Source organism: Haemaphysalis longicornis, unplaced genomic scaffold (assembly GCF_048455015.1).
Source record: "Haemaphysalis longicornis isolate Haplotype H1 unplaced genomic scaffold, Haemaphysalis longicornis Haplotype H1 scaffold_5, whole genome shotgun sequence".
NCBI classification, from domain to species: Eukaryota; Metazoa; Arthropoda; class Arachnida; order Ixodida; family Ixodidae; genus Haemaphysalis; species Haemaphysalis longicornis.
The window spans coordinates 99,368,332-99,379,154 of NW_027526385.1; the positions used below are offsets into that span (position 1 = coordinate 99,368,332).

General features: G+C 48.9%; 1 protein-coding gene across 1 annotated transcript; it reads right to left on the bottom strand.

Annotated features, from left to right (window-relative positions):
- Positions 1-4,955: 4,955 nt before the first annotated feature.
- On the bottom strand, positions 4,956-5,789 carry LOC144139833 (TNF receptor-associated factor 1-like). The gene has a single exon (XM_077672082.1). It carries the CDS (start codon positions 5,787-5,789, stop codon positions 4,956-4,958), a length of 834 nt encoding a protein of 277 aa, XP_077528208.1.
- Positions 5,790-10,823: the final 5,034 nt, after the last annotated feature.

Below are 10,823 nucleotides of genomic sequence, written 5' to 3' on the forward strand. Positions count from 1 at the left end.
AGGGTTGCCAAAGTATGTAGCTAACTCTGTATTGTACCTTGGGGCACGGTTGCCTTCACTTCTGTATTGATTTAAATTGCTAACTGTTGTGACATTTCTAAAACTGTTTGAATCTTCATTGTACGAGGCTCAACCTATTTTCCTCTTGAGGCCTGACCTTTTTCAAGGATTTACGTGGCCCTGATTTCAGCGTCCTCAATTGGATTGCGTACAGGCATGGCTGCAGCCTCTTCATGCAGGTCTTTTTCTACTCCAGCCCCATCCTGATAATTTGTCGCCTGTCGACATAAGCTTGGACAAAATTTTTTCTCCGCATGCGAAATTATTGCCGGCCCGATTACTCAATAATATACTTGAAGATCATTTGGCTACTCTTCATACTCATGCCGTCATTACGGATGAGAATTTAGAACAGCGGGGGGAGAAAAAAGGAGGGTGGGAGGGATGAGAATTTAAAACAGGGATGAAAGGAAGACGGGGGGTGTCATGTGTCAAGGGAACCCCCTGAGAGGGGATGCATCAAAAAACCCCAAAAAAGGAAAAAAAAAAGAACGAATAAACGCCAATTTGAACGGTGCATCCGGAGCGCACTAATCAGCGAATGGCAGCGCCTAAAACACCGAGGCATCATGGTGAAGCTTGGTAGCGCACTTGTCAGCCAATCAGAGAACGCCGCACAGGAGACCAGTGGCGGGATGACCATACATGGACATAAAAAGGCAAGGAGCCAACGAGAGTGCTCCGCGATCAAGCCCAGAGCTACGTGTTAAAAGCCGGGCGCACGAAGAGAAACGGGAGGCAAGAAACCAGGAGGCCGCAGGAGCACGTGAGCACCAAGGAACGAGCCAGGGGGACGTGGCCAGGCCAACGACTATGCCTACCAAGCCTGGGCGGTAGCGGTCCGACTTCGCATCGGCTGCGGCATCCTATAGGCGCACCACGAACCTGTGTCTTCTTCGTGGCCCCAGCGGCAGCGGTCGGGCACCTGCGCCCAACGTCCACGCTCCGTCGACCTTCGCTTCGACGGCCCCTAAGGTCTAACGTTCGTGCCTAGACTACCTGGGACCTCCAGCGGCAGCGGCTACTAGGGGGTGGCCACAGAGGAAACATCAGGACGCGCTGAGCCCATGCCGTATCAGGAACGACCGAGCGCATCGAACGCCGGCATCGAAGCGAGACGAGGATGCTGCCATCGAGTCGCGTCCACGCACAGGTGCGACACGTCAGCGTCGATGACAGCGGGGTAGGCCAGTCCATTAGGGACACGTGTCGTAGGACCCAAATAGGGAGCTGTGATGCGAAAGGAATTAACTGGAAGTTGATGTAATGAATGCATATGGACTAATTTTGTAGCACTTTGTTGCAGACTTTTGGGTTTTGATTTGAATTGTTTTTGGGAGCTTAATTTAAGGTTTTGAGCGAGTATCTAGTGTGTGCTATTCATTTCTGGAGCGCTTTGCTTTAGCGTTTTTTCTTCAGGTGTATGGAATGTGCGTTGCGTTAAACACGCAGCATTCCTGCGTCCATCTCTCTGAGCTGGTTTAGACAATTCCACCATTGGTTCACGTGACAGGGCGGAGGAAGCAAAACTGTTAGATTAGCTAGGAGAAAGGCAAGTAAGTGGAATAAAATAGGCAAGTCGGTTGCCGACAACTGACGCGCCGATTCTAATGGAGAGCCACTAATCACCATCATCATCAATGCCAGTGTTGGCACTTCGCTCCTGGGTGGGCATCTACACCTGGCGTATTTTTATTACGGTTTATACTCATCGTTTCCTAAAACTTTTAAACTATGACTCGAAGAATATGGTCACGTAAGCGACCGTGCCACTTTTGTCAGTTGGGCAGTGTTGTTTTAGACAAATCCAGCACGTCCGACGGCTGTGTTAGCGGTGTCATCCGGCAAAGTGCCGCACTAACTCCTTCGGTGTTTACGTGTTCATTCGTAACTTTAATTGTTCACCCCACAATTCTTAGTGCTACCGAACGAATGTACACATTTGAGCGCAAATAGATCGTTCGCAAACTTATAAGCCCTGCCTAATTTGCGTTTCCCTTTGCCGGCCTCAGCCAATCTCACAGCTGGCAACATATGACATCATAGCTTCTGTTGCAATAAATGAGCTAGTGGAGCGCATGAACAATCCGTTTTCTCCTAATAATATAGCTTATTTGGCCGAAGTGTGCGTTAAAAGTGGTGGCAGTATGATTCTAACACTTGTGATTTGCCTGCATGTCCCCTTTAAGCAAGGACACTCCCAAACACGCATACGCACGCACACACACGCACTCACACGCTCACACACACGCAAGCACGCACATGCCGTGTTGCGGAGTTACCACTCCGGGATCAGAGTGACTACGAATACATTCCACCTTTTCCGTATCACGGAATGAAATGAAAATGAAATGGTGAAACACTTGGAGGAATGGAATGGGAATGTAATTACGCGTCTTTTTTCAAAATTGAATTGGAATAGGATGGGCAGGATTTTTAGATTAGCGGTAATGATCTTCAGGTGGGATGTATACGCCCAAGCTGGTTTTGGAATCAGCAGAGTTGGCATACAACTTGCTTGCAGTAACATCTCCCTTTCTAGAGAAGTGTTTCATATAGGGCTGTTAGGAAACCCGTACGGGGAAGGGGTGGGGTGTGAGGGCTAACTGGTCAACCGTGACCCCCTTGGTGTGTGGCTGGTCCAAACCAAACGATGGTATAAAAAATGAGCGCTTAAGTTTGCTCCGTAGCCGTCCGCTAACGGCTCGCGGCATTCATTTTTAACAGCATTGCATGCGCCTCAAAGGCACATGCAAAAAAATGTGCCCACTTATGTCCAGGTAACGTGAGCGCCCTTAAATATCTGATATTGAAAAGACGGTGCTAATGCCTAGCAAACAACAAGCGTAATGAAATTAATGGTTGAAGACAATGCCACTTTCGTAAGGCGAAGGCTAACTACTCTGTTTTGTGACTGCACCCTTCTGTCCCTCGCGCTGGCCCGATAGCTATTCTACTCAGTCCTCTGCAAACCTAAGGATTACGAGTGCATGTAGATGTGAGCAAGGTACGGAGGACGTGCATGTAAGTTAGCTACAGCAGTGTAATGGCACTGGTGTGACGATACGCGAAGCGTATATGCAGGTAATGCGTACAGGCGGTGCAATGCGAGACATGCAGACAGCAACGTAGTATTCTTTTTGCGTGGCGCAAGAGTAAATCATTACAACATGCTTAGATAGGGAATAACAGCTCTTTGTGAATTATAAATGCGTTTGTCCTGCACGAAATGCCATCATGCTGCTACCCTCCATCGAGTTTAGCGATATGTGTATGTAGTACATTTTTACAGGGACACTGAAGTGAATTTGTCGAGCTCCTGTTTTTGCTTGCACTGCGTATACTGGCTCAAATTAGCACACTTTTCATCGTTTATCCGGTTGACAAGTCGGTAATTATTTTATAAAGCCCGAACGAAGAAAAACTACCATGCGTAGTCTGCGGCGGCCGCACTAACTAAACGCTGTGACGTCGGGAGGAGGTGGCACCATGATTGAACGATGTTTAAGGTTAGCATTCAAGCAAGTTTCGGTTTCGTTCTTGTAAAACAACATGCTTGACATTCGACGGCAGCGTTGGATTGGCATTCTCAATATCTCAGTAATAGTCGTACCACACTTCTGCCATGTTGTCGGCTGTAATATGCCTAAGCTAAGCCTCGCAGGACGCAGGAACGCTAAGCCTCGCAGCATTCACAGATGTGTGGTCGTGCTGCCGACCGCTGTGCTTGTTCACCTAACGCAAAAAAAAAATGCTGTACAGTAAACGTTTCAGTTGATTTTATTTCCTTCGTACCTATATTGACTTCGCTGACTCTTCTCCCGCCTTCAAGTGGCCTTAGATTTTCCTACTAGCGTACCAGTCAGCGACGCGTCGCATGTTAGCTTGCGCAGCGCTTGTGTGGAGCGACCTGGACCTTGCCCTTGATATAGTGTACAAACTAACAAACTAAAGAAACGCACATTCTTCCATTCGCAAACGTGTCGTGGCTTAATTGCAACTGAGCAAAAAGCATTGGGGCGACCCGTCGGCGGCCGGCGGAGTAAACGCTGGGCCGACTGACTCGGTCGGAAGGTCGGCGAGCCGTGCAGTAGCGCAGCCAATTGCCAGCTCATCTCCTCCTGATGTCAAGCAAGAACGCCACAGAAAATAGGCGAGGATGCAGAGAGGAGGACAGCATGTTCGAGTTGATTTTTTTATTAAATAAATACTCCGAACTACAATTTGCGCTAGGAATCCCGCAATGTTTACCAATCACTTCAGTGTACCTTTAACGCGTCTGGTAACGTCACTTCTATCTTGAATTCATAGGTAACTTGATAGAGCTACCAGGAGGTAGTTTCTCCGCGGAGGAAATAAAGGATTAGAATTTGGCTTCCTGGCCCAATTGGCCTAGAATTGGGTTTTCCTGATTCAGGAGTAGAAATGGACAAAAAATTGGCATTCCGGGGAATTAAAAGTAATGGAATTGCGGAAAGTTCTAATTCCTCTATATGGAATTGGAATGGAGTGAGGCTGTCATCTACTATCATAAACTGAAGAACGTGACACGAGTATATGCGGGAATTAACAGGGTTTTAATCGTAAGCAGAGTTCTGAAACAGTGGTCCAACAGAAAAGTGCACAGCAATGAAAAAGAAAGAAAAAAGAAGAAAGCTGAACTTAAGTCCTCACGATATTCACAAGCCCTTGCGCAACCTTGAACTACTGAGCAAGTACGGTGAAGAATGCTTCAACTCTAAACTCGTTGACAGCCGTGAAAGGGCGCAGCATTGCTCCCCTCTCAGTTCTCTCACTCTAAGCATGAAAGGGATAATAGGGCTGGCGTCCCTCCTATGACAGTTGGATGACCTCCTTTGCGCCGCTGTACGCCTGCCTAAAAACGCAGGCCTGTCTCACACGTCACAGGTGGTGAAGTGGACGAGGAAGGAGTCCTTCATGAGGTATCCCTTCCCGGGGTCTGCCAGGTCTTCCAGGGATAGCAGGGCAGTGAACCCGATGCCCTCGTTGGGGCCGCTCTTGGGCCTCTGGAAGCAGTGGTCCTGCTTGCGGCCCAGCTCCTGGGGCACCATCTCGGCCACCTTGTGATGACGGTCGGTCTTTTGGTCGACGACGACGAAGGTGCTGCGCCTCCTGTAGGGCCACTGCAGCATCCGGTCGTAGGGGTTCCTGGTGATGTGCGTGTAGACGATCAGGAAGACCTTGCCCTTGGAGTTCTTCTCGGCGAGAGTGGCGCCCAGGTGCATCTTGTAGCCGTGGCTGCCGACGTAGAAGTTGTCGCTGTAGAAATACTTGGCCTTGCCACCGAGCATCTGCTCCTTGAGCTTGGAAAAGTTCTTCACACGCCACTCGAACTTGCTCGAACGGGGCTGGTCCTTGGCGAGCTCGCTTGCGCACGTCAGATGATGGTGTATCTTGTCGACCTTCAGCAGGATGCGTTGGGCGATTGCAGCGGACTCCTCCCGCACTCTCTTCATCTCGGTCTTGACCATCTCCTGGAGCGCGCTCACCGTGTTTCCTATATCTGCGAGGTCAGCCAAGGCGTCCTTGAGTACCTTCAACTCCCGACACACGTCATCGAGCTTGAGCCGGAGCCCGCTGATACTTCTGGCATCGGCGCCTGAGGACTGGGGGATGGTGGTACCTTGCACGACCGCATCATCGCTGTTGGTTCTCTGTTCACGCTTCACTCGCTGGAGGTTCTGTCGCAGTTTGTGTCGACACGTCATTGTAGTTTTTTGCTCTACGGAAGCTTCTTGTACGAGGAGGCCACGTTGTTGTTGTTGTTGTTGTTCCTTTTTTTTGGCGCATACCCACTTGGGGGATTGGCCAGGATCGGGAGATATATTGGTGCTAATGTACCCAATTTAGGAGACTAAATTTTGGAGAAAAAAAATTGTTGATCAGAATAATTGCAAAACAAATACAAGAATTTGTAGAAGAAAAGTGTGCACTATGCAGGCATTTGCAAGAAAATGCTATGCGGGATTTTTCCACGGGGCGCATGCCACGTTCCAATTGTGGGTCACGTGCGCGGGTACGACCAACGGCGAGAATTGGAACTACTTACTTGCGACAATCCTCATCCGGAATCTTTTGTGAGGACTGAAGTGGCTGCTGCTGTAGGTTCTGGAAGAGCGCAAAATATATCACGTTCAATGTACAATGTTCATATTATATACAGTATCGTGAGGCGAAGTGGAAGAAGAAAGAAAACGGTAAGCAAGACGCGCTAGGGTAAGAAGGAGAGCAACACTTACACAGCATCATCACCATCATCATCATCATCACCATCCTACGTTGGAAGTTTATTCAACCGAGGTACTGCGACGAGCGCTCCATGGTGACAACAGGAGGGCACCGGGCACCGACCAAAGAGGAGCTGCCAGCGACAGCAGTCCGTGATCCCGGGGAGGGAGAAGAACAGACGCCGTATGGATTGGGACCTGGACGCTTGGTGGTCGGGCGTTGGGATCCGTGCAACGTCCCAGTGCTCATTCGCAACCGCAACCCCCAGCCCCTCTCCTATGGAAGCCAGTCGTATTGTCGAGTTAGTACCTAATAGGGCTGCGGTGAGTCTAAGAGAGCTGTGTTGCCGACGAGAGCGGGAGCTCGAAGCACGCTGGGCCACCGGAGAACCCGACACGTGACCAGGCCGCACGACGCCGTCAAGCCACGACTGAGCTACCGGGACGTGAGGTTCTACGGCCCTGTGCTCATGGCAACCGCGTACTGTCACTTCTCTTTCAAAGCTACGTTACTACTTTCGTCCAGCGGTTTCATGGAGGATGCACAAGTTAACCTCTTGACCAGAGACCCACACCCGGCAACACACCTCTCGAAGCGCATCGCGTGATTCGCCGAGCCCGCTTTCGGCGCTACACACACGGCCACGTTTTGAGTCGTTTTGCTCTAATGAGCGTCGGCCGCATCTGCGCTAGGTAAATTTTGCTTAATATATTTAATTTCTCAGTGACCAAAACATCGTTTGTTCCCGAACAATAAAACGCTTAGGGCTCCATAAAACACTAAATCTTTTGAATAAAACAAACTTGTACTCTGTCTGCATGGCCGCCTTAAGCAGCTGGTTGTGAACAAAATGATCAATATTGATTGATCAATGATTAATCAATACGGAGTCTTTTAAATTTTGTTCCTTGACATTGCGGGCCTGCAGTATTTTTGGATGAAGGTATCTACGAAACTACTTAAAAGCACACTAGCTCCGGTCCGATTCACTTAATTCCCATTGCGGGAATGTGTTCGCATTCAGAGCATGTAAACAGGTTCAGGCTACCCCAGTAATTTTGTTCTGCCGCAAGGTATGCACAAAGCTTACGCAGCTTGGACGTCGGCTGTAAAGAACGACGGTCGGCCATTTAGTGATGTCCCTGCATGAAAACCCTTATACAACCTAAAGGTGATCATACAGTTCACGACAACCGAGTGGATTCAAGCTTCAGTTGTTTCCACATAGACACGCCTGAACGCTAGAGAAAGGCTACCTGTGTGCATGGCTGGCCACGAATGGGACTTCTCAAACTTAATAACTTCTCGGACTTCTCGGACTTCTCAAACTTACTAACTTCTCGGACTTCTCGGAGTTCTCAAGCGTTCTCGGACTTCTCAAACTTACTAAAATAACTAGTTTGAATCGGTATAAATGGGAATCACTAAGTTCACATGCCGAACTGTTTCGGTGTCTGCGCTGGTTTCGCGCTGTGGTGTAGCCCCAAGATAGCACATCAGTATGGCTAGGTCCCACTGTCTCACATTCATAAGACTCTCCTCACCGTTTCCTCTCACTGTTCCCTCCGTTTTCCCTCAGCGGTGGCGTTGTCCGCCACTTTAGCCCCGCCATGGCCGCGCTCCTGCGTTCGGGACGCCGCCCCGCGAATTGCAGGTAACGATTGTCACAATCTCTGGTTTCGCTCTTTGTTGAGCCAGGCGTGTGCATTCAAGTGACGTCGCAAGGGCAATTGTTGTGGGTGTTGTTTAAAGCTTTGCTCTCCAACCATCTTCACAGCGTAGATTGGAGCCAATTTTTTTTCTCAGGACACCTTCATCAGAATAATAGATGCAGAGCATTTTATAGCTCTGCAGGGAGCGCGTGCAATTCTTTGTCGACGAGGCGACCGTTGACGCACGCTATTGGGGTAAGCAAGATATATGCAGCTTTGCTCTAAAAGTGCGTAGCAGATTGATGATGATCATGATTATGAAAACAATCATCATAATCCCCATTATAATTCGGAATTGTCATACCGCGAGCTATATGCACTAGCGTTGCACAACGCAACCTGAGATTTGCAACTGTAGAAAGCGCATGTAGAAAGCGCCTGTTATGTCTCGCAGAGTCTGCTCGACGCTTGATGGCAATTTGTTACGAATCTAGTCCTAGACTTTACAGCAGGACGGGCAGAGTGGGCCAGTGATGTGAGCGCTTTTTCTTTTCCTAGCAATTATTACCGCAAGCTTGTCTTCTCGGGAGCTAAGAAATTTATGACGTGCTTAAAACCTGTACCTTTGTAGGGATGACCAGGTAGTTGGCCAGACCGGCAGAATGGCCGATGACGCGCTTATCGTTGTTGTCTATGAAGGGAGCGATCGAACAGCGAGGCAGAAGTGGAGTGGACTCGACATCATTATGGCAGTAAGCGAGGAGGAAGAGGATAAATATCTTTACTGTGCACGAGATTTGAATGGCGTCTTCAGGAGGTAAAGTCATCAGTCCAGGATCCCACATATCTTGCCAACCGCTGTAGCCCGCTCCACGAGTCGAAGCTGTTCGGACTGGCATGGGCTGGAAAGGGCACCCCTCCAGAGCTCGGGAGAGTTGTTAGGACTCGGTTTGGGGAGATGGTGGGGGATTCCGTTCGGAATTTTTTGTACGAGCCAAGCGCCATCTGTTGTTCTTCTTGAAACAATCTTGTACTCTTTTATGATATTCGTTAAAGGTTTCTGCTGTTCTGTCTCAGCATCCTGGGTGTCGATATGAACGACCCAATTTTATTCAACAGACAAGCACTTGAGCAAATCGTTTGTGTACGGTGTCACCAGTTTTAAAAATACCAAGACAGTTGTTCTTGTTGTTCCTGGTGAGTTGGTACATACCCACTAAGGGGACTGGCCAGGAATCGGGCGTGACAATACCGGCAGCGCGTGCACGCGTGCCTCGAGCTCCCCTTCATCAAGCTAAGCGGACCCACTTGAGGAGATCGGCGAATACTGGCCGGAAAAAAACTCCTGCGTTCGCCGTATCGTGGCAACACTTGCTCAGAACAAGAAAGACACGTCATAGCGCACGCCCCTGGTTTGTTCATTTTGGTGTCCTAGAGCGCACGCGCTCTGTGCTGTAGAAGAGCCGCGATTGAATGTCGAAGGTGCGGTGGGTGATCAATGACTCCCCATGGCCCGGCCGTGGATTGTTGGCACGGACGAGGAAGAGGCCGCGCTTCGAGAGGCTCAGCGTTAGAGAGAATAAGTTGTACTTGCAGAGTATCGTAAGAAAACGTGGACTAAAAGGACGAGCTCACTCTGCCTTTGCTCAACATAAGGGCACTAAAACGCCGTGCTGCCGACGTCAACCACGACACCACAAGGATATTAAAACTGAAGTATGTGTCTGTCAATGATGACCTGCAAAAGCTTCGCCATTGAGGTCTTGCGCATGAGTGCAAGCTTCCACGAATTCTTTTTGGAAGACTGGTGAATTTTTCTCGAAAATTATTTTCTTTACTCAATTCTGCGCATTCGCTTGGTAAATAAAAGTGGTTAGGCATCTGTTAGGTCTGTTGAGAGATTGTAGGCGACTTGTCAGCACATCTAGGTAGCATTTTGCAGCGCATTGGAAGTACCGGGCGTGTTTCTTTGAACGGAATACCGGCGGCAATACTTGCACGATAAGTCTAGATGAGGCCAACTGTTGGCGGTACGGAATTGCGTGCAGGTGGGTATTGTGAGGCGACGTTAACAGATAGCTATTTTGCTGAATCATGTCACCAATGGGAGAAACTCAGCATAACAAGCCATAAAAGCTTACCTAAGCTGAAGCACCAATGGATTCGGTGCCATCACATCGTCATTTAGTGTATCCTTCCGAACAAACGGTTTTGGCATAATTTTATGGCGTTAAAAGTACCTGGGAGGTGGCGTCAAGAGTTTGGCAGGGAAATTCTGGCAGAGCAAAAGCAGGGTCTTCGACGGGGCGAGGTCAACCCCCTCCTCCGGTCCTCGCACGTACGTCTAGATAAGCATGGCTTCAAAACCGAAACAAAAGAACTGGATGGAGTGGTTAAAATCAGCAGTTCCAATACGACTGTGCCCTTTTGCCAGAACACGTCCCATCTGCCACGGGTAAGCTCATATTCGATTTCCTATCTGCCTTGTTTGTTCTCCTCTTAAAACTCACTACTGACACATTACTCTCATTAGTTTCGCTCTTCGTGTAACCGGGAGTAAATGATTTCCATTTGATAGTTTTATTCCCCTTGTCGATTGTATCACGCGAGAACGCGCTTCCATTCGTATTTCGGGTGCTACAAAGTCAGTGCGATAACGAAACATAGTGGAGGGTGTTGACGTGAATAAAAAGGTGCTGTTTAATAAAAGCGAAGTTTGAATAAATATTCGGCTCGAAAACCCAGGGCCTGCCGCTGTGAACAAACTATTCAGACGCCGATAGATAGCTCGCTCTGGTTTATACAACCGCGAAATGCAAAAAAGAACATGCCGGAGCTTGGAGCGCCAGAAATCTTTGTGTC

Coding starts and splice junctions, on each gene's coding strand:
- LOC144139833 (XM_077672082.1), bottom strand. CDS start 5,789: ATGACGTGTCGACACAAACTGCGACAGAACCTCCAGCGAGTGAAGCGT.